Source organism: Aptenodytes patagonicus, chromosome 1, assembly GCF_965638725.1.
Source record: "Aptenodytes patagonicus chromosome 1, bAptPat1.pri.cur, whole genome shotgun sequence".
Lineage (NCBI taxonomy): Eukaryota > Metazoa > Chordata > Aves > Sphenisciformes > Spheniscidae > Aptenodytes > Aptenodytes patagonicus.
The window spans coordinates 6866945-6894571 of NC_134949.1; the positions used below are offsets into that span (position 1 = coordinate 6866945).

The 27627-nt window shown below is 48.4% G+C and overlaps 1 protein-coding gene and 1 long non-coding RNA gene across 5 annotated transcripts in view; one reads left to right on the forward strand and one right to left on the reverse strand.

Annotated features, from left to right (window-relative positions):
- CCDC3 (coiled-coil domain containing 3) overlaps positions 1 to 14554 on the reverse strand; it is a 44519-nt gene extending 29965 nt beyond the window's left edge. For both annotated transcript variants that reach the window (XM_076353771.1, XM_076353687.1), the window contains exons 1-2: positions 14142 to 14554; positions 12987 to 13161 (exon numbers count right to left, since the gene is read on the reverse strand). In XM_076353771.1, coding sequence (XP_076209886.1) covers positions 12987 to 13161; positions 14142 to 14554 — 588 coding nt within the window. The remainder of the gene's footprint in view (positions 1 to 12986; positions 13162 to 14141) is intronic.
- Positions 13680 to 21166, forward strand: LOC143167904 (uncharacterized). Of its 3 annotated transcripts, XR_012996633.1 has the most exons (6): positions 13680 to 13779; positions 15420 to 15498; positions 16136 to 16186; positions 17546 to 17654; positions 18210 to 20464; positions 20750 to 21166. It is a non-coding gene; the product is annotated as an uncharacterized LOC143167904 (long non-coding RNA). The 3 variants fall into 3 exon arrangements; XR_012996634.1 differs by lacking the exons at positions 13680 to 13779; positions 20750 to 21166 and adding an exon at positions 14280 to 14350 and having other exon boundaries at positions 18210 to 18589; XR_012996642.1 differs by lacking the exons at positions 16136 to 16186; positions 20750 to 21166 and having other exon boundaries at positions 18210 to 18589.
- Positions 21167 to 27627: the final 6461 nt, after the last annotated feature.

Below are 27627 nucleotides of genomic sequence, written 5' to 3' on the forward strand. Positions count from 1 at the left end.
CTGAATCCTCATTTAACTAGATTGAGAACCTGCCTCCCCTCCCTCCGTCCACTGTCTGCCTGTACCACTGCCCACAAGGACTGCCTGCATCTTTCCAAGATATTAAAAAAAAAAAAAGAAAAAGAAATCCCTAGGATCTGTAGAGGAAGGGACAAGATACTGCCCCTGACAAATACTGAGAGCAAACATTAACACTGCAATAGTCATGCTCCCAGCTCAGTAGTTGTGGGGTTGAGATCTACGCTGGACACTGCCAATGAGTATGTTAATGTTTAAAGATACATGTGGGCTTAGGAGAAGGTTAGAGTACACAATTAGCCCTGGGCAAGCCTGAGATCTCTCCATTTCAAAACATAGGAAATGCTGTAAATACCATTCCAAATGCAATTACCAGAGCGTGATAAACACCACTTCTTCAGCAGGGACCACGGGAGGCTTCTCCCATTTCAACATTTCTGACAATGAGCAGGAACCAGAGGTCGATCCTGAAGTCCGGACACAGAACGGGCAGGCAAACGCCTCAGGGATGCTTCCAGCCTGGGGTTTTGTTTTTAGCCCTTCTCTGTCCTAACGCTGTGATGGAAGGAGCTTGCTCCTTCACATCCTCAACATCTGTAATGTGTTTCTGGAGCAACGACCATCTGTAAGGAGTGGGATGCATTCCAGCGGCTCCAGAGAGCCACTGACTTGGAAGTGCCAGGACATTTCCCATCAGTATTTCAGCTGCTTCTAGACATGGGTTAAATATACGAGGGTTTTGTCACTGGATGTGGTTTTGAGCCATTTTTATTGCAGTGGGAAAGATTTGAGCATAAAATATTATTTCCAGGATACATTTAATCTACAGTTTTGCACCTTTGGGAAAAGAACTAAGAATCATATTTGTTCCCCTGTCCTTTGAAATCGAGACTTAAGAAAACACAGGCTCAATTAGGATTTCAAGGGACAGATCATGAAGTGTTCACTGAACTCAGACAAAACCTGCCTGAGCCTAAACCATGTAAGAAGGCAGAAACCCAATCAATGATGGTAGTAACAACCCTTCCCTGGGGTCTTCTTAAAACTGTTCGTTTCCAATCCACAGGCTTTTCCCAACATCAGCATTCATGTCCAGCATGGCTGTAGCTGCCTGAAGGGCCCAGGGAACTTGCAAGTGATTTTTAGAAAAATTCACCTCCAGGTTGTCTTTTCGAATCCCGCTGATGGAGGAGGGCTGTGGGTGCCATCTGGTACCTCCTGGAGCTGCTCAGCCACAGCGTGGGGGATCTAAACCCTCTCCAGAGGGAGCAAGTCACTACTGTTGCCACAGCCATCCAGTTTGAGGAATGAGAAGTGGACAGGGACAGAGGACTCTGAAACCCTATATAGTCCCTCCCAGAGCCATGTAATGACCCATGCAATGGATCTTCCTCCAGAGGCAGACAGCAAAAGGAGAGTGTTGTCTTCTGAGCTTTCCCGCTCTGCAACGAAATGGAGGATTTCAAGTGGACGTGGCTGCTATGTTCACACTTCAAAGGCTCCGAAACAGGACTTCTTTACCCATGTAAAGGAAATGGGGACTTACAGCATCTGAATTTCTATTCCTATCCTCAGCCAGCGTCAGTACAAGTTGTTCCTCCACTTTGACTTCCTTCCTTTCTCTCCCCAACTACCATCCAGTTATGCAACTAACTGAATTTTTTCCACAATAAAAAATATAATTAAAAACATCCAGAAAAACATAATTGTGTTCAGACCCTGTCTAAAGGCTCTGGAAAGACAAAAAGCAAGCCAAACAAATGAACGTGCTCTGAAATGGGTTTACAATGAAGACAAATGGAGATGATGATAAACTCATTGTGTTTTGAAGCAATGAAGAGGACACATGTCACCATCTACCCGAAGTAGGAAGCCAGGCTTCATACCACCAACATGCTTTGGTTTGAACAAACAACCAAACCCCAGTTGCTCCTGTGTCACCCATCTGAACATATCTCCTTACTCAAAGTACGGCATTGCCTGTGCAACAAGGCTGGAAGACACAGAGGGGGAAGGGTGTGGGATTTGTACAAATAAGTTTACAGACAGAAAAAGTGTTCAGACAGTTGTTTCTAATCCCATTGGGGATAAATCCTGGGTCAAAGAGAATTGTCTCCACTAGGCTAGGATACAGAGCCTGAATTGTCTGCCTCGCTTTTACCATCCACAGAATGGGAATAGTTCTCCTGCTACCCCTGCAAGGTGGTGAAGATGAGTCGGTTTGAGGATGACAGTACGTAAGTACTAGCTTGCATTTTAGTCCCACATCTTGTCTCAATACAAAACACTGCATTGACATTCCCCCTTGCAGTAGCTAGTACTTCTGCTGGTTCCCCACTGATCTAGGAAATGCAAAAATACTGCAGAACAAGTCCATTAAGTGCTTTCAGATCTCAGGAAATATTTTTTTGCTTGCTTGCTCTTAAGTTTTTTGGACAGAAGTTCAGACCTGGCTTTCAGCCATATTATTTCCCCTTTACATTATACAGTGTCATGGAAACTTGCTTCTCCCTCAGTATATTTTTCCCTACCGTCATTCATTTTACAGATAACTGGACTAACAGTTGTAGCAGGGCTCTTCCAAAAAAAACCCCGCAAACTGGGGCAGCAAAAGGAGGTAGTCACTGCATCAGCTGCCAGAGACACCTGCAACAATTTGAGCAGCAACCAGCTGTAATTGGTCACACTGAAACCTCATACTCCCAGTCCCTCAAAACCGGCCGCTCTGGTTTGTCACTTTGCATTAGCTGCTGCAAGGGGCTGCGTGCTTCTAGGGCCAGCAGCGAAGCCAAGCCTGGCACCGCGTGGTTGCTCCTGGCTGAGTGCAATGGGGCAAGGACACTTCTCTGGGGGAATTTGGAAAGGCACTTGGCTGGCGGAGGCAGGACAGGCTTTAAAAGGCTCCGTCTACAGCTTCCATTAGGGATTTGAACTACTGCTGCCTCGGAGCCAACTTGGCTTGCCGTTTGTGAAAATAAACATCAAAATGCATGGACTGGGAGAAAATATGTCCCAAATTGAAAGATCTCATCTCCCTTCAAGCCACAATGGCTGATCCGGTTACAGGCAGCATTACAGGTGTCCCGTCTGCCAGCTGCCAGCTGGATTTTGGTGGCTGTTGATTTTAATAAACGTTTTGCTCCATCTTTTTCTGTATCTATCTCACAGGTGGGTCAGGAGAGAGAGAGAAGTGGAAAGAAAAGACTTTTCCCTGGATTCAAGGTTGACTGAGGCCAGCAACTAAGCCAAAGACCAGCTCTGCCCACAGTGCCTGTAGGAGCAGCATGTGCATCAAGGACAGACCCTGGCCCAGGACCCTTGGTCTACATGAGTCACTCTTCCCAACTGCTGAACAACACAAAGCATGGATTTATACACACAAGAACACCTAACACATCTACAGACTCGCAGATTTACAGAGGGCATTGGATGGCTTCCATAATTGGGCTGAACAACACAGAATTTGGGGACCTCCCTCATTCATTCATTTTGGCTGCTTTTGGCCCAGAAGACTTGCTTGAGACTCACTCTGAATGTATTCCCCAAAATGGCCAGCCCAGACCAAGGTCTAGGAGAATTGAAGCAGGTGAAGAGCCGGCTGCACCTAGCTCAGATGTTTGCTTCTCCCTCCTGTTCCTAATTGAACCAAAAGCACTGAAATGGCCTCAAGTTGCGCCAGGGGAGGTTTAGATTGGATGTAAGGAAAAATTTCTTTACTGAAAGAGTGGTGAAACATTGGAACAGGCTGCCCAGGGAAGTGGTTGAGTCCCCATCCCTGGAAGTATTTAAAAGACGAGTAGATGAGGCACTTAGGGACATGGTTTAGTGGGCATGGTGGTGTTGGGTTGACGGTTGGACTCGATGATCTTAGAGGTCTTTTTCAACCTCAATGATTCTATGATTCTATGATTCTATGAAATAGTCCCAGTGGGTTACTGTGAGCAGGGTGCCAGGAGACATACCTGAGCATCTTCCAGTAGCTCTCAGGCTAAGTCAGCACCTCCACTTTCTAAGTTTGAAAGATCATGGGACAAGTATGAATAATAAGCATGACTGGATCAAAAAACACCCGTGATCTGCTTCTTTGGACTGCATATTTTGTTTTGCCTTCGGTTAGTAAGATAATATGTCCACCTCACAGGAACACCAGCCTCAATCCTCCTCCTTGGAGGCCAGGTCCCAGCTACCCGGGGGAGCACCTTGAGTACAGGAACCTGTGTCAAGGAAGGTGATTTGGCCGTGGACACAAACACTTTCAAGCATGTGTTGCTCCGCAACCACTTCGGTTCCCAGCTCCAGGAACCACCCAGGTCACCACCAGCTGCCTCCCTCACTGACCAGTGCTTTCACCCTTCCCAGTCTACGTGCGGTGGGACACCCTTCCTCACTTTCCCATGCTGGGAAGGCCATGAACAGGAAGGCAGGGCAGAAAAGCAGAGGAATCACCGAAATGCTCACACACAGGAAAGGAGACAAAGGACCAAAGTCAGCCTTGGCCTCCTCATATCTTCTGATTGTTGCTTTTCCCATGACAATGTCATCTCCAGAGGGTATGGATGAGAGGTCCACCTCTTGTTACAGTGCTGCAATTCCCTGCCCACCTTCACATGTGGATGTTCACGGGGGTAGCTTCAAACTTTCCATTGCCCTCTCCAGACGGAGGTATCTTCCACCTTGGCCACTTCTGTGCTAACACAGAGGGAATGTGACCAGCTCAACGAAAGTCCCGTCTCTCCTACCTACCCTGAGACAACAGCAGCAACGTCCTACCTGTGCTGCACACTATGGAGTTAGCCCTGGCCAGGTAGCTGCATCTTTCTAACATGACTGGGAAACACATTGCTTCAGCCCTTGGCTAAGAGTCAGCAGTTGGGGCTTGCAAAAAAATCTTTGCCCAGCTAAGCAAGCGCTGCGGCAGGATTCGTGCTCAGCAGCACCACCACAGGTCTTTCAACCACCTGGAAACCCCAAGGGTACAGCACCCCTCCAGGCAGCCTTGGATCTGAAACACAGGAGGGACAACGGGGTCCTTTCAGCCCCATCTTTGTGTCTCTCCATGTGCAGAGCTCAGCCCACAACCACCAACCACCTCTGTGGCCACCAGCAGTTTCCCACCCCTGTGGTGGTGGAAGAAGCCAGATGGAGAGCCAAAAAGGTGTCCTGGGGCCGGGGTCAGATGCCTGCTCGCCACCAAGTTCATGTACAGCAGCAGATAGCCTCATGCCACAAATCCGGAATGATTTAGTGTATTTGGCAGAACTTCTTTAAAGTGTGGCTCTGGATAATTAAAAGCAGCCTGGAGCCATGTGGGTCTTCATTCATTGCCAATTCCTGGAATGATTGCCGTTTCGCCCTTCGGAGGAGGCAGCCATGTACATACACACACATACCCGTGGCTGTCTAGGCATTTCCTTGCTCAGCAGGCTGGAAACCGGATATTTTTAAGGATATCATGTACTTGGATGTGCCTTAGATATTGTCAGAGCGCGCTATGCTCTGGAGTAATCTGCATTGCTTGATAGGGAGCAAGTTGGTCCAGACTCGTTCACCAGGAGCTGGGACACCAATCTGGGACTCCCCTCACCTCATCCTGCACCCGCATTGGTACCAGGAGGGCAAAAACTGGGGGCTTCACCTTGGCAGCTCCCCACCGGTCACGGCTGCCAGTGGGGACAAGAGTTCAGGTGGCTTGGGAAAAACGCCTTATTCAACCCCAAATTCAGACTGTTCACGACTGACATCAAATTCAAGGCTCCCGTGCTACCTCAGGTCAACCTTCCTGCATTGTATATGGCAGTCAGCCAACCTGCCTCCCGATACAGAAATAAGGTGCCTCTAAGAGACACCCTAAAAATAGAGAAATTTCCCCATTTCCTTTCTGGGAAGTGCTCAGGACACCTTCTGGGTGCTATAAATATAAGAAAGACCATATGCAATGGAAACATCCCATGGATAAGACTATTTTTAACTCCTCCGTGATCTTTTATTCTGTATTTTAGCAGCCTGTGTGCATGTGGGAAGACAGAAAACTGATAGGGAGATGCCAATCAGACCTCTAAGAGTCCCCTACCACAGCCTGGGTGGGAAGATTTGGATATGAGTCAATGCCATTTCTATGCCAAAAGACTCTTGGGGATGTTACCTAAACGTATCAACTGTCTCAATGTCTCCCCTCATCCCAGACACTTGTCAGCAGTTCCCCATTTCATGCAATATTGCTTACATGTATTCAAATTAAACACAGATTGTAGGGAGGGGGTACGCTCTGGGTGGGTTTCTGGGAGGAAAACAAAAGCGCAGTAAATCACTATTAAAACAACCCAGAAGCAATGTACGCTTTCTGTCATGCTATGAGGCTAACAGAGCAACAACTCTTCTAACAAATGGCAGGGCAAGAAACAGAATGTAAAACAATATTTTCAAACCTCTAGATATTGGACCTTACTTTCATCTGTTTCAAGGTCTTTTTGCCCTGCCCTTGCCACATAGCAGTGTTTTGAACTGAGAATATTTTCTATTTCCCTAGTGCCTTAGGCCCAGAGAAGGGAGGATCCTTTATGCGGCTCATGCCACAAGCAAACACAAAAGGCCAGTAGATGGGAATTAAAGAAAACTATCTTAACCAAGCCAGGCTGCTGCCTGCTCTTTTCCAGACCAGTCCTTCCCCTAAAACTGCTGGTTCTGGACTCCACAATTGGCGTTTTCCAGTCCTGCGATTCCTCTCCCAGCACTCGGAGCAGAGAGGGAACTCCTCAAGAGAAGTGCTTAACTTTTAAAGCAGAAAAACCAAACTGCTTTTTCATTTTATCTTGGTGGATACCATGGATGAAGATTCAGCTGAAATCCATTACAGTTATCAGCTATTTTTTCTAGTGGCCAGGCTTTGCATGATTCATGTAGCGGAGTCACCTTCAGCATCACTGATGTCCATCTCAGCCACAGCAGGAAGAGCTCTGGTCCCTGCATCCAAGGCGGCTCAGGCTCTCTCCAGAGATGCCACAGGCATCACTCCAGCAGGTATCTAGCCACGATACTATTTAATCGCTGTCCAGACTCAAAATCAGGGCAGTCAGAAAAATTATGGGGACTTCCCCAACTTTCCTTCTTCTTTTCCCCTCTCCGGGGGCATGTTGCCTGGGGAGATGGATCAAAACAGGTCCCCACAGCAAACGTCACGTGAGCAAGCCCTTCTCTGGTAGCCCAAAGAGCTTTTGTCTAAGGGGCTATTTCTCTGTGATTTAAGCCCTCGTGGTCCTGTGAAGTGTCACTGAATGAGACCTGCTACCATCCCGCCCAGTTGAGAGCATCAGGGAAGAGACAGGCTGGGGCAATTGCTGAGCAAATGTGCTGCTGCCCACAGATGGGTTCAGGGAATGATCCAACCCAGTTGCTCCCAGTTCATGCACACAGCTGTTGCTAAAATACAAATAGCTCTGAAACTATTTCCTCTACTTCCGCAGAGGAAGAATGCCATTTAATTTAATTTTTGCTTTGCATAATAATGGCAAGGCCATTTATGCAATTACATTGCTTTTCTTATCTGGTTCCCTTTTCAGCTGCTCCAAAGCCTTGCAGGTGTCCTAATCAGGTCATCAGGTTGTTACAGCAGCCAAAGTGCCACCGGAGAAGAGGACCCAGGCCCAAAGACGGGCCAAGCAGATATTTGTAGACTGCCCTGTTAACCCACTAATTACCTTGCTTTTTATCTGGGACACTGACTACTCTCATAAAAGCTTTATTATTACCCAGATAAATCTCTGGAGGTCTCTCACAAGGCAAGTCAGTTCATCTAAATCAATTGAAGTAACAGCATGGTTGCGACTCTGATGCTTGAGAGGAAGAGAGGCAATGCAGGGAGAGAGGCTTCATAAAAGATATAATCTCCCCCTGCAACCTCGCCAAGCTTAATTGAAGTTATTGGACTCCTTAATTTCTGTGGGTTTTATCACAGTGCTAGTGCTCTCACAATTGCTCACAATTGGTTTGACACGCTGCTGTTAATTCCCTCGTTATGATGCACACGGGGTCATTTTGCAACTCTCCCATGTGAAAAAAAGGGGAGGAAGGTGCCCTGTAAAAGAAGCACCGCACGGCCCCAGGTCGTGAGCACCTCCGCAGCTCACAGCAAGCTGGAGCAGGGGCCAAAAGGCCACGTTTCCCTATCAACCTGTTGACAAAACCAGGAGTTAAAACCCCTCTGAATAATAAATAACAACAAGCACTGTTAGGCACTTCTATAGACCTTATTATCACCAGACCTCGAGTCACTTCGGCGTGATCTCTCGTGTGCAGAGAAGACAACGAGATCTTATTTACGAGATCGCACCACCCTGCAGAAGGCCAAGTCAGGAGGAGAAATTACAGCCTCTAGATTTGCACTAAAATGGTAAAACTCTGCAGGAGAGCAAGATTTCAATCCCAACCCACTGCATCACCCCCAGGCTTAGCAGGAGGCACTGTGAGAGGGGGGAAACCGCAGCAACGATTCCCACCTCCCATCTTGAGCAAGAAGAAATCAACCCCCGAGTGTAGAAAAGTGTCATTTAGCACTTAGCCATAAGAAAAATTTGTCATGAGAAAGAGGCACTGGCACATACAGATGCTCTCCGGGCCTTCAGGATTTTCCCATTCCCCATCTCCATCCCTGGAGGAGGATGCTGGCTGCACCGCTGAATGCTCATCCCCATCTCCCAAAAAAAGTCTGACCCCTCGGACTCCTTTTGAGCAAGAAAAGGTCGCAAGGCTGCTCCCTAAAAGCATCGGTAATGAAACACCAGCTGCACTGGAGAATAACTGGGTGGCACGTAGGGGTTTGTGAGCAATTTTAGGGGCACTGAGGGAAGCAGGGGGTAAAGGAAAAGAGGTGGCTGGGGTGGTCTCCCAAGGCAGGGGCGAGCTGGAGGCTGCATGCCGGCTGGCGTGGGACAGCCTGGCATGCCCACGTAGGAGGCTGTCAGACTTTGCAAACTCTTTGATACATCTGCTGGTCTTCCCTCAGGGGGTCAACATGAGACTTGGGTAAAAACATAGAGCTTTTAAGAATTTTAATTAGGTTTTTATTACTTCTTAATTGTTCCTTTCTTTAATAAAAGCACCTTATTAAAAGAAACTGCTGTGACTCCAAGATTCCTTGGATAGGCGAATACTGCATTTCTCCCACGGGCGGAGGGTGGGAAGAATCAACTAAAACTGTTTCCGAAGCGGAAAAAGGAGCATTCCTGTGTTATTATCTCCACCAACACCAGCTCTGGGGCTGGGCCAAGCCTGGTGCCCAGGTACCTGCAACATGCTGCAAGAAGGGGCCCCTTGTTTTGCGAGAAGTTGCAGCCGTTCATTACAAACCCAGCTCCAACCCCAGGCCTGGTGGGAACTCAGGGCTTTAGCAACAACCTTGCGGAAACCGCTGCAACGGCAAGCCGGAGTAAAGCAGGAGGTCTGCAAACATCACTAAGGAGCTGTGAGAAAAGTCAGGATGGAGCCAAATTAATTACTGCCTCTGCAAACCTGGAAGCCAAAATGCAAGTGCCTAAAGAAACGACAGCTGGAGCTACTGTTGCTCTCCAGAGTGGCCAGAACAAGCACCTGAATTTATAAGGCTGTGGGGTTATTGGAAAACTATGGAAAGCAGAGCCTGGCCCTCAGCCCAGACTGCAAGGGGCTTAAAAATGCAGCTGGAATTAGCTTCCAGCAACAGCAGCAGGCCCAAGATGAGGAATGTATTATCCTCAACGAGATGTGCCTTGGGTCTGGCCTCCTTTCACCATGTGCCATGGGGCTTTCCGAAAATTAAAAGGGTTTTCCCACGATGGAAAATGCAGGTTGTGCATCCCAGTGCATCAAGAAGTTCCTGCACATCTCTTTGCTCTCTTTTGCATCATCAGACACATTTGCTGGGAGGAGGAGAAGGAGCTGCCAGGGTTTTCCTCATTTCACCCATTGGGACAGCCCAGACAAGGCTGCCTGCATGCAAGGAGCACTGCAGAGAGAAGAGGGTGAGCAGGAGAACAGCATGTCAGCGGTCACCTTTGGGTCTGCTCTGTGACCGGCTCAGGCACACCCCGCAGAAGAGACCTCTTGCTGGGAGTAGCATTACATGAGGCAAAAGACGTTCACCCATCACTGGGCTCTCTCACCTTCTGGCTGAGCACCCCAGAACTACAAACACAAATTATTCATTGCAACTGTACACGCTTCCAGCACAGAATTCTCCCTTAAAATGTCCACCCCGGAGATATATCAAGAGTAGGGCACAAGGCCATAAGCAAATACACAGATTCAAAAAGTCTTTCAGAGTACAGGATCCAGCTGTAAACAGGAGATTTCAAACCTACTTGGGCACGTTGCTTTTTGACAGAGCTGTTTTTTAAGATGTCCCTGCACACAGCTGTCCCAAGTCCCAGAGGCAGAACCTTAGCTACTAACACCTGGCATGAGACCTTCGCCCCAGCTGCCTTCTGCTCTGAGGATCATAGTGTCTCCATCTCTTCCCTCTGACTGCACAAAACATCCATGATGGATTTTAACTAGCAATTCATGTCAGTACGCAGCAGCTAGTGAGACCCCTGACTCCTCACTGTAATGTGAGCCTCAGTAGAAGACCCTTTTCTCTCTGTCTAGGTTCTTTACAGCTTGACACCATTGCAGATGTCCCCAGACTCCCTAAGAGCCTCTTTTCCAAAAAGCTTCAAGAATAATGCTCCGAGTAATGCTCACTTTCTGTGCCATGAAGCCGGCACACGCCACAGGCTTCAGCTCAGGAGCCAGCATGGGACAGCTCGACCGAGCGCATTTGGGAATTGAAATTGTTCACACTGTGATGGGATGCAAGCAGACACAGTGGCAATTGGGAAAGTCACCATCGGATGTGACAAGGCAAAGAAAGGAGCAAAACACTAAGGAGAGCTGCACCCTGGACATGGGCACCCGCACTGGGAAGAGCTGGGGAACAAATTCCTAATACCATGGCAGCCAGAAACGCCATCCCCTTCCCAGGCTGGGGCACGCAGGCGCCAGAGGCCAGTGCTCGGCTGGGCAAACACAGATGTAGGAGCTGAATGGGAGCACAGTCAGCCCGAACTATTTTTAACTGGTGCAGAGGAAGCTTTTACTTTTCATTACAAAGGGGAGACAAAGTGTCCATCAGTTGCGCTGAATTTATTCACCCGACGGGTGGGTGTTGAAGTATGTAAAGCCCCCAGCCCCGGTCTGTGCGACCAGCAGCTCTAATCCCCCCCTAATCTGCTCACAGCTGCGCGGGGTCAAAGAGCGCAACAGCTGAAATGCACTTTTGATACATATGCTTTCAGTTGCCCCAACTTACCCTGGGGGTTTCTGCCTTGTGATTTCCATTAAAGCTAACCGGCGAGAGTCACTGCTGGCATAAATGAGCACCAACCCATCAAGATCCCCTATATTTAGCTCAACGCGGCTAAATAAACACTGCAGAGGCATCACAAGCAGACACTGGGAGTTGGATCTGGTGGTCCCCCAATGCCACTTTGCTCCCCTGGAGCAAAATCTGTGGATTTGGCAGCGGCAGTGCCTTTACATGCCAAATACGTTGCTTGGGGCACTGGGGAACCTGCAGGCTGGCAGGGAGGAGGCAGGGCTGGGACTAGGGCTCTACACCTCCCCCTTCTTGCCCAGCCAGGGTTACGGCTCTGTGATCTAATAGTAGGATAATTAATTTTCTCTTAAATACCAATTCCTGCTGTTATCCCCAAATATATATTTGAACATCACCGTTCACCACTCCCTCCCCAAAACATCAGCAGTGGGAAAACGCTCGCTCACGGGGCATCCCAAGGAGCAGGGTTGTGCCACTGGCCACGCAGCAGCTCAAACTTTGTACGCTGGCGGTTGGCCAGCTGGTGAAGGGAAAGGGCTCAGCCAGCTACCGAGCTCCCTCCATCCATCTCCCAAACAAGCCACTGATGCATCTGCTGCCGTACGCAAATACTGTGCCTTGGATGAATTCACAGAAGACACAAGCGATGACATATGTCCTGTTCATCCTGTCCTAAAGAGACGCTTAAAATGTTCTCGGCTACCAGTGGAAACCACTAGCCTCATAAAAGAAGGTTTGGCACTAAAACAGCTCTCCAAGTTCCACTTTTGCAAATGTATATGCACATCCAGAACATGCACACACATAACTGCAGGTTGCTCCTCGCTGCCAAGGAAGTATTTATTAAAATCCTGCATTTATTACACACACTACAGCCCCATAAGGGGGCTCAGAAGCCACTAACAATGGGCATCGTTGGACTTTCCATACTAAAAATGTACTTTCTTAAGGGAGGATTGCCTAGAGGGTGAACTACTTGCTGCGGCCTCCCTTGAGAGGAGAAAGAGGCATTTCATTCAGCTTGTTCAGAAGTAGGTGCTGGCGTCGTTCAGATGAACCATGCCCTCATCGCTCAGACGAACCATGCCCTCAAGAGTCTATTTTTCCCCAGCTGCTACAAAGACAGCTTAGAGTGATTAGTTCAGAAGTAGATGTTTATGCTGTTGTGTGGAGTTAGGCAAAATAATCCCTTACAGTCTGTCATGGTCCAGGCACTGCTTTCGCTACGAGATGAACACAGAAGTAAAAAAGCAAAGCTCTGCTCCTGAACATTTCAGCTGAAGTTAAAGCATGGGGTCTAGAGATAGCAAACCCAGGAACGACCTGGGTGGAGTAGGACAGGATTGCAAGCAATACTGGTTTCCAACCTATTGCTCACAAACAGGTTGATACCAAGATTTGCTCCGGTCCATGGGAAGCTAAAGAGCTAACACAGAGGTCAGCTTTGAAAACAGAGTTTAACATCTCCCCACCAGTGTGTTACTTTGCCAGTGATACCACCGAAGGACCAGGAAAATCAGGGACCTGCTGCTCTGCATTCATATATATATGTTTGCAAATGACATGGGAATGCCTGTGCCCACTTAGAAAACAAGCACTGGGGAGCAAATAAATCCCTTACCCGGTTGTCCTCTTGAATCTCCCAATCACTGGAGAAGCTCAACACATGCTGCGCCTGCGAGCAGTTAGAAAACTGGAAAAGGCTGGCAAACATCCTTCTGTTCTCCTGGGTATCCGGGAAAATCGCCTCCTGGAAATTGACCCCGTGTGGCAGGAGGATGTAGTTCTCATCCATTCTGAAAAACAAATTGCATGGGCAACCCGCTGTGAGGCTGAACAGCGCTTTCTCTCCCGCCGAAGTCACCCGTTGTACTTCAGCCTGGCTCAACAAGTGCCACCAAAGTCACACAGACAGACTTTTAGCCGGCACGTGGTGCTCAGCTCTCCTGGCACTTAGTTGCCAAGATGGCAATTTCCACCATGGAAGACTGGGCCAGGCAGCAGCAGTAAGGACCCAACAGGCTTCTACCACCCTGCAGACATCAATGAACCCCCACGAATGAGCCAAATCTATACTTTGGCCCATGGTTCCTACTGAATTTTCATCATTTTGCCCTTGATCCCGGAGTTTAAGTACTCCTTCAGTCAATAAATAACTTGTGTAAAACGTGTTTAAAAATATTGCTACAGACTAAGCACTGGACAGCATCAAACTGTGTTTCGTTATGCACCCAGTGTAAGAATATACCAAGTATTTCAAAACAAGCCACTGAGTAGTATTTCGCAAACGTTCTTGGATCGAAAGGTCATGGCGATGGCTCTGTTCCCACATTGTGGTTTATTTGCTTATTCTTTCAATGAGCCCAAAGCCAGGCTTTGGCTGGGACTCGGGAGAGCTGAGAGAAAGCTATCGGGTGAGTATTCGGGGTTGGGTTTTAAACTCCCATGCCAAACTTCGTTGAACAGGCGCTGGCCCCTCTCCAGTGCCGTGACCGTCCCGCCGTAAAAACAAAAGCAGCAGCACCCAGGAGCTATTCAACAGCAGCTCCCCGTGCATCTGCTGCCCGGCAATGCTGGAATATTATGGGACTGGGGGGGGTCCCCGATGAAACCGTGGGTGGAAGCGCAAAGGAGAAGGCGCTGCGGGGAGGGCGGCAGCGGGACGGAGCAAACCCTCCCGGGCAGGAGCGGGCGCGGATCCCCCCCAGCCGCGGAGGTGCCCCGGAGCCGGGATGCCGAACCCCCCCGCTCCGGACCCCCTTATCCCGGGACTCACCGGAGGAAGAAGAAATAAGCGTAGCCCTGCATGACGGTGTGCGAGTGGCAGGAGAAGTAGCCGAGGCCGGTGAGGTTGAGGCGGGAGCCGGCGGGCACCTCCAGCATGCTGCCCCACGCCTGGTCGCACAGCAGCTCGATCTCGGCCGAATAAAAGAGCCCCCCCGCTCCCTGCTGGGGGCCGGCGGGGGGACCCCTCTGCCAGGGCAGGTAGTTGTAGGCGCCGTAGGTGTCGGGGTGCAGCGCCAGCACCCGCGCGTAGACGATGATCGCCGCCAGCTCGGCTCGGCAGCCCTCGCTGAGCGGCCGCCACTCGGCCGGCAGCTGGCAGCCCCCCCCGCCGCCCGCCCGCCCCCCCAGCCCCAGCCCCAACCCCAGCACCAGCAGCGGCAGCAGCCGCGGCGGAGGCGGCATCGCGGGCGGCTCCGCGGCCGGGCCGGGGGCGCGCCGCGGCGGGCGGGCGGGCGGGCAGGGGAGGGGGGTTAGGGGGGTTGGAGGCGGGGGCGGGGGGGGGACGACACACGGCCCGGAGCCGCTGCGGGCTGCCCCGGAGGCTGCGGGGGACGGGGGGGCTGGGGGAGAGGTGCAAAAGGGCCGGGGTGGAGAAGGCAGGGAGGCAGCGAGGCGGAGATGCGAAGGGGCAGGGAAGCGAGAGGGAGGTGGTGCAAAGGGGCGGGGGGGGGGGGGAGTGGAGGGTGCCAGGAGGCAGATACCCAAAGGGCTGAGATCCAAGCAGGCAGGGGTGCAAAGGGGCAAAGATGCAAAGGGTCGAGGGGCAGAGGGGCAGGGGGTGCACAGGGGCAGAGATGCGAGGAGCAGAGATGCAAAGGGGAGGGATGGGAAAAGGCAGAGATGCGAAGGGGGCAGAGAGGCAAAGGGGAGGGATGTAAATGAGAGAGGTGCAAAGGGGGAGGTGAAAAGGGAGGGATACAAAGGGGAGGGATGCAAAGGCAGAGTTGCAAAGGGGAGGAATGCAAAGGGAAGAGGTGGACAGGACGGAGAGTGCAAAGAGGCAAGATGTAAAAGAGCAGAGATGCGAAGGGCAAGCACACCCCGGGGTGAGGGCAGCTGCTGCCAGGCTTCCCCTGGCCCCGGGGTGGGCACTGGTGGCACCCAGGGCTTTGGGAGGTGAAGGGGTGTCTCGTAGGGTGCTGGAAGTGCAAGGGTCCCGGTGGAGCAGGGGGCCGTGCACAGCTCCTGCTGGGAAAGAAGAGCTTGGGAAACAAGATGTGTGTGGGGGGAAGCTTGTAACCCTGGTCACCCACTTCTCCCACTTCAGACGAAGATGGAGAAAAACTTGCAAGTGGAGGAGAGCAGCTCTTCTTAGCAGCCTGCAATCACTTTTCAAAATGCCTCTGGTGAGCAAAAATAAAAAGCCAGCTCTCAATATATTTTCGCTTCCCATTGTTTCATCCTAGAACTGGCTGAGGCAGCTTCAGGCTTCTCCAGCTTCTTGGCAGATGGCTCAGAGACTGACCCTCTCCCCACATATCAACTGCTGTGGAGCTTCTCCCGGGGATCCCCGGGGGCCCTGCACCACCCACAGCCCGAAATTAGCCTCTTTCTATTTCAGTATTCTCTTTTTCCCACATATGATCTGACTGGGGATAATAGAGTCAGGAATGGGCATAGGACCCTTAAAAACTTTTGTTAGAATATGAACATCATGGAGACATGGTCCCACTTAAATGTCTCCCTAGCTGTGATGGTCACTAAAAGTTTGATAGCATGTCCTGGCTGGTTTCTTTAATCTCATCCTCCATCTGCCTGTAGCCTCCATCTGCCTCTCCAGTCCTCTACAAGGACTAGACTCTTGGGAGCAGAAGGTGACTTTTTGTTCCATGCTCGTGCTGTGCCCCATATAGGGGGTCCTTGTGCATGACTGGTGTTTGAAATAATGTGCAAAATAATGAATCATCAGTTAAATAATGCTGCGCCAAGTTCATGACAGTGAGACAAGACTTCTTCTGTGACAAGTGTCTCCCTCTGGAATAGTTTCATCAGACTCAGCTGTGTGCAGAAAATGGGCTGAAGACTTTAACAAAGGTAATATTCATATTTCATGATGGCATGGTCCCACAATGTATTTCAGCATAGCTTTACACAAGAACAGCAAAGTTGGTTCTTGCTAAAACAGAAACAGACTTTGATTTTTTTCCCTAACAAAAACTCCAGAATGACAGATAGAGCTTTTCTAACTTTTTTTAATAATATATTTCTTGAAGATCAACAAATTGCTTCACAGCTTTCAGGAAAAGGCTTAAAGGACAATCCTGAAAAAAATTTTTTGAAGAAAATAACCTCAGGAAATCAGGAAATCCCAACAGACCAACAAGCTCAATTTTTTTTTTAATGTTAACCATCAGGAAAAAAACTGCTTTTGCTTTGGAAACTGAAGGGACTACACTGCAGTAGAGAAGGTTTCAGAGCCTTGTTCAGTAGATTTTAGACACATAAATAAGAACTAAGGAGGAAAACAAATAATTGAGGCTGCTGTTGACTTCAGACAAGGCTGGGGCAGTCCTGGAGGCATTTTGTGCAATCCAGTGTACATGGAGGCCTTGGTACGAACCTCCTAGATAGGTTTCTGTTGAGAAACAGTGCTTCAAGACACAGGCGAAGACATGGGGGTCATGTGAAGAAGGAGAGAAGTGCTGCAAGTGATGGGAGAGATGTTCGGCCCATCCAAGGTGGTCTCTCCATGTCTCTCCATGGTCTCTCCATGGCTGCTCCAAGTGGTACAACTGGCTTCAGAGCCTAGTGGCCTCAGCAACATGAATCTTGTGTCGGGTATGGGCAGCAACATACAGGTATGTTATTACTCCAGCACTGCTGCTGAGGAGGTGGAGCCCCAGGAAGCTGATGAGATGTTTGTAACCGTAGGTTGGTTGGTTTTGTCCTGGGAACCAAATCTTAGCTTGTGTGAAACACAATTGCTATTTCTTCTGTGTATACATACAAGATTGATATCGTCTGGGTAGAAGAGCCTCATATTTAAGCTTCATCTCTGTTTACTGTGTGTTGCAAGTGAGTAATGGTCAACTGTCCTCAAACCACTTTGGAAATATCTAATCTAAGCTGTGATCTGTTCTGCTATTCCTCACATTTCGGTTAGCCACCACGTAGCAGCTGGGAGGGAGGACAGGGTGAGAAAGGGAGAGACACGGGCAGCTCACACCCAAAATATGGATGTGTCTTTCCTTAATGCTACCATTAATAGTCTAAATTAAACTGCTTATATTTGGCAAGAGTGCTTGAATCAGTGAGCCATCTCAGAAAACATAACAGCATTTGCTGGCATACGCTGGCTCTGGGTGATGCTCTCCAACTCTCTTTTTGCTGGTGATTACTAGAGTGTGGAAGCAAGTAATTAATGTTCTTTGGAATTTCTCTGTCATCCTGCAGAGTGGTCATGTCGGTGTTTTGAGGCTACAGCGGGAGTCCATGCAGCTGACTTCAGAGCTGAATGAGCTGAAAGGAGGTCTTGGCCATAACTCTGGAGCAGATGCAGTAGGTATGCAAGTCTTCACATAAAAATAATAATAGCTCTCACTTTAAAGTGCCTGATTTCCTTGTTCTCTTCCATTTGTGTTTGCTGGTGCTGTGCCCAGTGCCGTTGTAAGGGCTTGGGGTGGCTTGTCTTCTCCTGTGCCCTCTGCAAGATGTCCCCAGCTGAGACCTCTCCCTGTCAGGAGGCTCTCCGGAGATTCATCAGTGGGTAACCTTTCCTTCCCATCCCAACAAACTGGTCCCTTGGGCTATTTGCTGTTTGAGTTCATTAGCAACTTTCAGATCAATATTTTAGTAAAGAATTAGAACTGTCTACATTCAGATCATAGTGATTAACATGATTTTGCTCTTAAATTTCTCTCCACAGAAGCACTATCAATTTTCTTCTCTCTTCCTTTATTTCTGAGATAGTGAAAAGTAGCAGGAGCATCTGAATACGTTCCAGGAGTCCTTTCTCTTCCAGCTCTGGATAACAAGGAATTAGTGACACGAAGTAAGGATTTAGAAACCCTCCCTGGAGACCGCATCCTTCAGATCTGTGTTTGCTGTTTCTCTGCAGGGATCCACCGGCTGATCTGAGACGTTCTTCAGTGCAGCGTGAATACTTTTGTGCTGTGAACTGAGCATGGGTCTGACAAGTGCTGTAGCCAAAACCAGCTAATCAGGGGAGCATCAATAGAGCCAATTACCACTCAGGCTGCGCTTTCAGCCACTCATGCATGTGCCACAGTTATTCATTCACTTCCTCCGCTTAGATAGTCTTGTAGACTTTGAGACAGCCTTGTGTTTTCCCAGGCAGGAGCTCTTCCTTTTCTTCCACACATCTTTACAGATATTTAAACCAAAGGTTTCTCCCTCTGGGCTGTGCCATTTTCTTTGCTGTTTCTGTGGCGATGCGGGTGATTTAAGCCTTTTAATAAAACATAGCTCTGCTCTGTCTCTCTCTTTGCCTTTAAAGTATTGACAAAGTTGAGTGTTAGTCCAGGTATCAAACAAGAGAGCACGGTGCTCGGAGTCTGGCTGCCTTTCTGATGGGTGTAGGTGATCTGAAACCTCAGCCCAGCTGTCTTTTATTTATATATCCACAGTGATTCCTTTGTAGTCCAGGGTACAAAATATCAAACCCAGATTTCTTTCCACCTGCCCACCCCTCTTTAAACTGGGCAACCTACAAAGATTAATATTTGGCTGTGTTAGTGTCCCCACAGGAAGAGATGTTTTCATTACCTTCTTCTCTCTATGCTTCTCTAATCTGAGTAATTCTTCTCATAGTTTGACATTTGGTCCATCATATTTAACTATTTTTGTACCAATGTCTGGGCTGGGTGATTCCTATTGAAAAAAAATATTCCCTGGCCGAAGTTCCCTGTAGTTCTTTATGTTTCTTTCTTTTGAAGAGTAATAATGACCATGAAGAAACAGGATCTGTCTTTGGGGATCAGCTGGGAGTACACTGCTGTCTCAAAGAGTTTGCAAAGATTTACTTTATGCACAGCAGTAAAAAGACTTTCTGTAATACCACTTTGAATTTGAATGGAAAAGTGAGTAGAAGGATCAAAGATTTGGTATGGATGGAGATCTTTGCCTACACCTTCATTGCATCTTTCTGCCCTTTCTTGGCCCCTTTGGCCTTCACCTTTCTCCACTGTCCATCTTCCCCATCCTGCCCTCACCATGCCCACAGGGTCCTGCTCTCCTCTCCCTCTGCCCCGATCTCTGACAAATCTCACCAATTTAAATGCAGTTTCCTTTCGATACGGACCTCTGTCCTGTTAGCTGTGTCCTCCTACCCAAACTCCCATCTCAGCCTGGCTCCCTAACGTCTGGGGACATCTGGCCCCCATCTCAGACCCATCGTGGCTGAAGGGGAACTGTTACTCTCATTCCAAGTGACCCTTTCTCCCTTTTTCAGTCACTGGCACTATCACCTCCTCTTACCCATTGCTTGGGCTTACAACCTGGATGTCATCCTCACCTTAGACTTTCCTCTCTGTTCTCAAGGTTGTGTAGACACTTTCCCCATAGCTTCCCCCAGACACGGCCTTTCCCACCATTTACACAACCAAGATGCTGCGCAGGCTCTTTCCTCTCACGTTTTGAGTCCTGCAGCATCTTTTCCTGGGCAGACCCAGCCTTGGCCCACCACTGTCCACCCAACTTGTTGCTACACACAGTTTTTCTAGCCCATCACTACTGATTACGTTCACCACCCATCTTTTCCCTGGGCTCCCTTGGCTACCCACATCCACCCCTTGCTTCATGCCAGGCTCTTACAGAAGAGTTCTGAGGCAAGGACCTCCTCGGCTCTGCGTTTCTGCAGCATCTGGTTCGTGAGCCATGACTGCAGGTCCAAGAATAAGAATAGCAACAACGTGCAAGCTGATTCCAGCCCAAGTCAGCGGAGGCCAGAAGTTGCCGCGCTCAGAAGTCTGTTCATAAATCAATGTGAAATGTGCTGTCTGAGCATAGCTCCCAGTAGACACACATCTGCATAACACATACCGCTGACAAAACTGGCGATGGGAAAAATATCTAAACATATCATTCCCACAGCTGTGGAGGAATGAATAAAGATGTCTAATTCCCCTGTCCCTGGGGTGAACCCTGGTCCAGGTAAATGCACTTCTTGTATATCAGATGTTTTAAAGGCAGAGGGACCATTAGAAAAGTCTAATCTGACCACACGGGCTAGAAGATGTCATCCAGGGACTCCTGTGTCAAGATCATAACTGAATTTAAAGGAAGAGAGCAGAAGAAAGACATCCAACCCTCACTTTAAAATCTCAGATGGTGGAAAAGCAAGCTTATCCCTTGGTGAGTTGTTCCAATGCTAAAACCTTGTGCTTTTTCCCATTCTAGATTTGCCTAGCTTCGGCTTCCAGCCATGAGATTATGTTGTGCTGTTGTCTGCTACTTGAAAAAAAACCCCTCTTATTAGAAATCCTCACCCAGTTTTGGCATTTATAATCCACTAAACAAGCAGTCCCTCGAATAAATTGAATACAAACAGTTTCTTTTACTCAGTGGCAGGATGACGAGACTATCAGCCATTGTTGTATCTTGATTGCCCCAGATTTTCAGCATCCTTTTCTCCTGCAGAGACCAGAGATGAACACTGGATAGTAGAGACTAGTCTCCAAAGAGCCAGGAAGAGGGCAGCACCACCACTCCTATTTGGTTTTCTGCTCCTTCATCCAAGAACCACCTTTATTCTGCTAGCCAGCATTACAGAAGTATGGAGCAATTTCCATCGGTCACTCCTGAAGAAAAATTGTATTGGCAAAGTGCAGTTTGCATTTCAATCCTAGCTCAGTCAAGTGAAGGCAATTCTGGCCTGGTTTTGGGCCAGAGCAATCATCCCTCTTGCACCTAGTCACTCACACTGGGTCTCTTCAGCTGCGGCATCACAGCGGAGTAATGAAGAAAGTGATGCTGTACACATCTGAGTCCTAATGCAGCAGTGATATTGTGGGACTTTGGCTTCTTGTCTGGAAATAAAAAGATGGAGACGTGAAATGTTTTGCCTTTGCTTTAATAGCTCAAGTTTTCTGGATTTATATCCTGTCCCTCCTATGTTTTCAAAGAGTTGAATTTGTTTTAATTTTTGAATCACAGCTGGAGGTAACATGTTTGACACTGTCCTTTTCTAAAGAGAATTTAGTGCTGCTAAATGGTACCAGATTGCCAGGGCTGACTTCTCTCTGTGCCCCCAGCCAAAAAGCAGCAGGACAAACCTGAGTTGGGGAAGGGGTTGCCTTTCAAAAGGGCCAAGACGCTCCCAAACCAAAGTCTGCTCTGTCTTTGCTGAGTGCAGAGATGATGTGCAGATAGATCCAGCAGAGGCAGGTCATCAGAGACAACATCTCTCCCTGTGCAGCGCTCCAGTCTGCAGGAACCACCTTACCTTTCCTTCATCACTCAGAAACCAGCATCTGACCTCAGAGTATCTTGTGTAGAGCCCATATGGTAATGAGAATCATGACTCTCATGCTATTACTGACTGAGCAGGAACAGGCATGCATGTCTAGGAGGCTGCATGGCCCTGACTTGGGATAGTCCCACGCAGACCAACCTTTCTTCCTGGAGTTTGCCTGGATAAAACGAAAAGGGGAGAAAGGCATGTTATAATGAGAGATCTTAGCACCACGTATAGTTAATGCAATTGAACTCACATTCTGTTCAGTTTTCACAACTGGGTTCTTACTCTGATGAGTTAATTCCCTTTGATGTCCCTTCTGTCCCTCCCCTGATTTTGTTGAGCCTAAAATAACCCAACTGTCCATCTTGCTTATGGAATTACTGAACTTTTAAGAGAACACAAAGTGCTCTCACATGAGGATTTGGGATTAAACCTCTCTTGTTTATGTTAAACATAACATCTTAATTCTTCCACTGCTGGAGGGCAAACAAGTCTCCACAACCCCAAAGAAACCTGCTTTCAAGCCCTATAGCAAAGGTCAGTGTGATTTGTTTCTCATTACAGATGTTCTTTCCGGTAAAGTTGTCTCATGGTATATGACAGTTCTCTTACAAAACACCTTCATGCAATTTAAAGCGTTTTTACTTAAATATCTTCCATTGTAATACAACAAATGCTTAATTTTCAGCACATTTCTCTTCTCTCAAACTGCACTAATCAGTGGAGTACCTGACTTTATTCCAGGGATGTGGTAAGGAACACAACTGCCTACCATCCATGTCTCATCCAACACCGAAGGAGCTCTGGAATTGAAGGGGGGAATCCCACTGAAGCTGGCAGTTCCCTGAACTGGGTTTGACTCCAGCCTCCTGGCTCTGGGAGTATGTGTACCTTCTGTACAGATGTGCATGCACATCTGGAGGGGCAGACCTGTGGGAAAGGGGGCCAAGACACCACAGATTACTGAGTGGTGGATTACTATAGACTACTACAGGGGTGAGAAACACCCCTGCACCCCATGAAGTCCCACAGATGAAGGGAATAGGAAATAACATGAGGGATGAGGCAGACACAGGGATACGGAGCCCAAGAGAAAACCAGAGGCAACAGGGGAAAGGCAGAGGAATTGGGGGGAAAGGCAGAGGAATTGGGAGGAAAGGCAAGGAAAGACTCAGAACAGGAGAGAAGGGGCAGTGAGGGAAGTAAGTGGTCAAGGTAAATTTTAGGCAAAGAAGGAATGAAGGAAGGAATTAAGAAATTTGGAATTTCATTTATTGAATGTCATGTGGTAAACTTACTGAAAGAGGGACAAGAAAGGAAAAAAAGGAGCAACTAGAATCCTAAACCTTTTTTTTTACGTGGCCACTGATTGGAAGTGTCCAATATAAACACCATCAGAGACACCTGCTTTTCCCCACAGGAGCTGCCAGCCCTTCTGTAAAACCAGCTTTCGCTCAGCAGTCTCACACTGGCCAGCTTGCATCGCCCCTTGTCCTGCAGAAAGCTGGCCTTAACAGGAGTGTCATGCTGTGCCTCCCTGCTGGTCCCCATCCCCCTGACCCGCCTGCAGCTGGAGAGCTGCTCTCCTTCCTCTGCCTCCCTCCCCTACCACGGCCCTGCCATCACCCCCCCCCCCTTTTGTCTCATGAGCATCCCCACATCTACTTCCATTTCTGGGCCATTTAAATGAAGTACCAAGAGAAGGAGAGAGGTGGGATTTCTTGTCTGAGGTGGCTTTATAAGCTGTGTCCCGGACAGTGAGGGCTCATAGCCCTCCCACCCATGTTCATCAACACTCACATGAGATGTGCCCACTCCCCACAAACCACCTATTCCCCAACCACCAGGCAGTGAGTTTCTCTTTAACTGCTACTGAGAGGGCATCAAACCATCTAGACAAACCTCACAAAATGGCTCAAGGACCTGCTCCATTAGCATATGGGCTCTGTATTTTTCTGTCTTGAGTAGGTTTTGCTCTTCTCTGGTATGCTTTTAAATAGGTCTTTGACACAGTGGCTGTGTTTACAGAGCAGTTCACATGAAAGCACATCCCCCCTGCCGTTCTGCAGGAGGTTTATTTGGATTTTAGAAATTACCCTCAGCAAAGGATAAAAAAACTACACTTAACCCAGTGAGTTAACCCAAGCTTGTGGCCAAGGTAGTGAAATGGGCTCTGATCCAGCTCCCTCACTGGAGATTGCTTGCTCCTCTCATAGCAATCAGCTGGCTTGTTGCTGAGCAAAACTGCCCTCCTGACTCAGGGGAATTTCTTCCCCCAGGAGCTGCATTAGCAATGCCACCAATGTTAATGAGGGATTCATTTGGATGCCGGCGATGAGGGCCATGCTGCTGATGTGTAACTGTTGGTCATTTAGTCCTGCTCCTGACTTCCTTGGCAATGAGATGCTCCCACACGCCATCAGCATTGCCAAGGAGGAAACACCTCTACCTCTGAACCTGCCTTTGCTAAGTGAAATGCATCCATGCAACTTGCTGATAATCCATTGGGAGAGGCTGACTGCTATGCTGCTGCGCAGTAGATTGATGCATTTGCATGCACACAGCAGCCAGCACAAGGTCATATGTCAAGGCCAGGACAGCTGTCCCCTGGCCACTGCTTCAGGGGTTGATGACACATGTACAAGGCAGGTGGTGTTGGAGCCTGTAAAGGCTATAAAATCCAGCAGCAGCAGCAGCCTAAGCAAATGATTTGCTGGATTATATTGCCTGACAGCAAAGCTGTCTGGCTCCTCCTTGGATTGCATTAACTGTTTGGGCTGAAACATCACATTTTGCATGTTTATCTTGGGTAGATTTCTGTGGAAAATATTTCAATGGTCTCTTCACCAGAGAAGGCTTAAAAGCAATGTCTTGTTTTGCTTGTGTTGAAGACTGTCTTCCTATGAGTAGAGGAAAGATCTTCATATTTGGCTGAAAGGTAGGGATGGAGAAGGAGATTAACTGGAAGGATAAGATTCGGGGACCAAAAAGCCAAGCCTGGTAGGTCACATAGGTACCAGCTTCTTACTACATAAAGTGATTGTGAATTCACATCCATTAACGCATTTGTGGCACTCAGACAATGTGGAGACAAGCATCACAGGAAAGCCCATATAGGTGGTAATAGTTCTGCCCCTCAAGTTCCGCCTCTCAAATCCTTAATGATTCAAGGACAGAGGATTTCAGGATGTTTGCACACTGAGCAGTGAAGGTAAAACATAACTGCCCTCTAGAAGGGCACAGTCCAAACTGCCTCTCAGGGCTCACCGCCCTGCATGAAGGCTTAGGAGACAGCAGATGTTCTTGTGCTACTGAAGATTTACCATTGCTCATTCGCACCCATGTGCATGTAGCACTTGTTGAGAAACCAGGAAAGACCTTCTCTGCCGTTCCCATCTCCAATGCAATAGTTAGAGAACAGCTGCATTCTGCAGACACCCTGCTAAAAACCCTGCTGTGCAGAGGCTTGCTGCAGCTGGAGCTGGGCACAGGCACAGCATGAGGTCTTGCAGGAGTCTGAAACACTTAGGAGGGGCTTTCACAATGTAGACAGCCCAAAGAAATTGTCCTCACTACTTGGAGGTCCATGCCATTCCAGGAGTTACTGGGAATAAGAGTACAGTCACTTGCAGCCCCTCCATCCTCTTGCTGTGAGCTCGCTGCTGAGGTTCAGCTCCGAGCCTTGTCTGCTGCACAGGTGATAACATAACTATAAGGGGAAGGAAAATATCTCTTTCACGGAGATGTATGTTAATCTCCAGTTCTGATTAAATATATCCCAGCTGCTAGGAACAGCTGTGAAAGATTTTTTTTCTTTGCCTTTTTCAAGTGTGATGCATTCCCCCTCTTCACCATCCCCTTGAGAAGGGGGGAAGAAGAGCATCGGATAAAAGCCTTGCTCCAGGGCAAGTAAAGATCCAAACTACAGCTTTGCATAAATCTGTCACTTTGATTCCCTGAGAACAACTGCAAACTTGAAAAATGGCATAGTGAAGCAGGCACAGGTGTTAACTCCTCTTTTTTTAATTGGTAAAAAAAAACAGGGAGAAAAAGTTTCTGCGAACAGCCCCCAGAACATGATTTCTTTCACTCAGCTTTAAGCTTCATTAGCTCTTCCAGGACTATCTCTGTGTTGATAAAAATCTTATTTCTAAACCAGAAAGCAAATGGGGAAATTGTCCTGTTTCAGTATCTGCTGCAAAATCCACATTAACCACCCTTTGCTGCTTCTGCTGTTTTAATCTCTCCCTGGAACAATTTCTGCGGGGCTTTTTGCTGTCTCTCTCACTTTTAAATGCTAATGCATCAAAGATTTGATGGGTTTGGCTCAGGGGTGGGAGGGCAGCCGCTGAGGAGGCTCAGTGATGTCTTTCACCCCAAGGTCAGCTTTGTATCCTGCATTAAATTTCGCTCTTTTACTTGAAACAAAGAAACACTGTTGTTACAAACACTTCTCCTCTCCTCAATCCAGGCACTTTCATCCCCAAACGCTTCAGCAACAAGTGGCCAGATTTCGCTCCAGCGAGCGGAGGCGGCCGTGAGGGCTGAGTTCATCTTTGCTGGGGCCCAACACGGCGAAGCCCTGGTCGCACTCCAGGAGAACTGGCAGCACCAAGGAAGCCTGGAGGCAGGGGCTACCCTGCGATGGGTGGAAGGAAGGCGAACCACCTGCATCAGGGGCGTGCGGTGGGACCCCCCATGCCGGCAGGGATGGCACAGGCACCCCTTGCCCTGCCTGGGGCTCCTCTCACCCCCAGCCACCCCATGCAGACACACGGGCTGGCTGCAGCCCAGCTCCACACCCCTACCTTTGTCCCTTAATCTTTCATGCTCTCGTTGAGCAGGAGGGGTTTTTGTTAAGGCTCTATTGTAAAGAAGGAAATTGGTTTTGCCACTGCAGTCCCAAGGGCTGTATGTTTCTCAGGCAATTAGACCTTTATCAGGCTCTATGCTGCAGAGATAAGGTTTGCTGAATATGTGTTGGCTGACACAGACTGACACAGACATATAGCTTAAATAATGTAAGTGAAATGCTTTGAAGTCCTTTTTTTCTCCTTTTGGGGATGTTTGTTTGTTTGTTTGTTTGTTTTAAGTCTTTGCCCAGTTCATTGGTGAAACTATATTTGCAGTAAATGAAGTGAAAATATTTAGGACTGTGTTGGGTACCACTAGTCACAGTGTCTAAGCTTGGCAAGCTGCTCTCTCCAGGCGTGATGGACTTGGTGATCACTTCTCTCCTGTGACTGTCTCGGGAGCACAACCTGATGGGACTGGAGAGCCCACCAGATTGCTCACCGCTTTCACGCGCTGATCCACCCCAGGACTCACAGTGCTGAGCCAGGACACCCAGCTCTCACTCTGATATCGGGGGAAGCTGCCCACACCAGGACAGCTCTAATCCTACTCAGCTATAGTCTAAGAGTATATGGAGAATGGTTTACCCACCGAGGTAGTTTTGCATTTCAGTGCTGTGCTGCTTGTGTTGGAAGCCAAATTAATAATAAGGTTTGGCAAAGTTCTGCATAGGTTGAAACCTAACTTTTGGCCCAGCTTCTGTCTGACAAAGAGCAAGATTTCGGCATTCCCATCAGCAGCTTTGCTTCTGGGGCTGTCGTTCCCATTCCAGCAAACAAGCGATGGGTGGCTTGCCTCCAGATTGAGGATACCTGTGGGTCTTGTGAGTTGTGGCAGGAGGATGACATGGGGTTGCGTTTAAATAGGTGACGAGTCAGAATTCATGAGGTTTTTGCAGCCTATGCAATTAATTTGTAATGACTGAGATAGCTTGAATTCCACCACTCCAGTACATGGCTGTGCTTGGGGACATGCAGAAGTTGAAGCTAATGTATAGCTCTGCCCGTTGCGTGGCGACTGATGGATCACACTGAATCATACCAAGAGTTGTGCTGGATTGTGCTTAGAGTTTCTCATTTCAATAATCTACCAACCCTCCAACCCTCACTGAAATCAACAGGAGGCCAAAATTGATGTTTTTAATGTGAGTTGGGTTGGCTGTTGAAACCCAACATTATTTGAGATCATCTCTCTTACTTTCTCC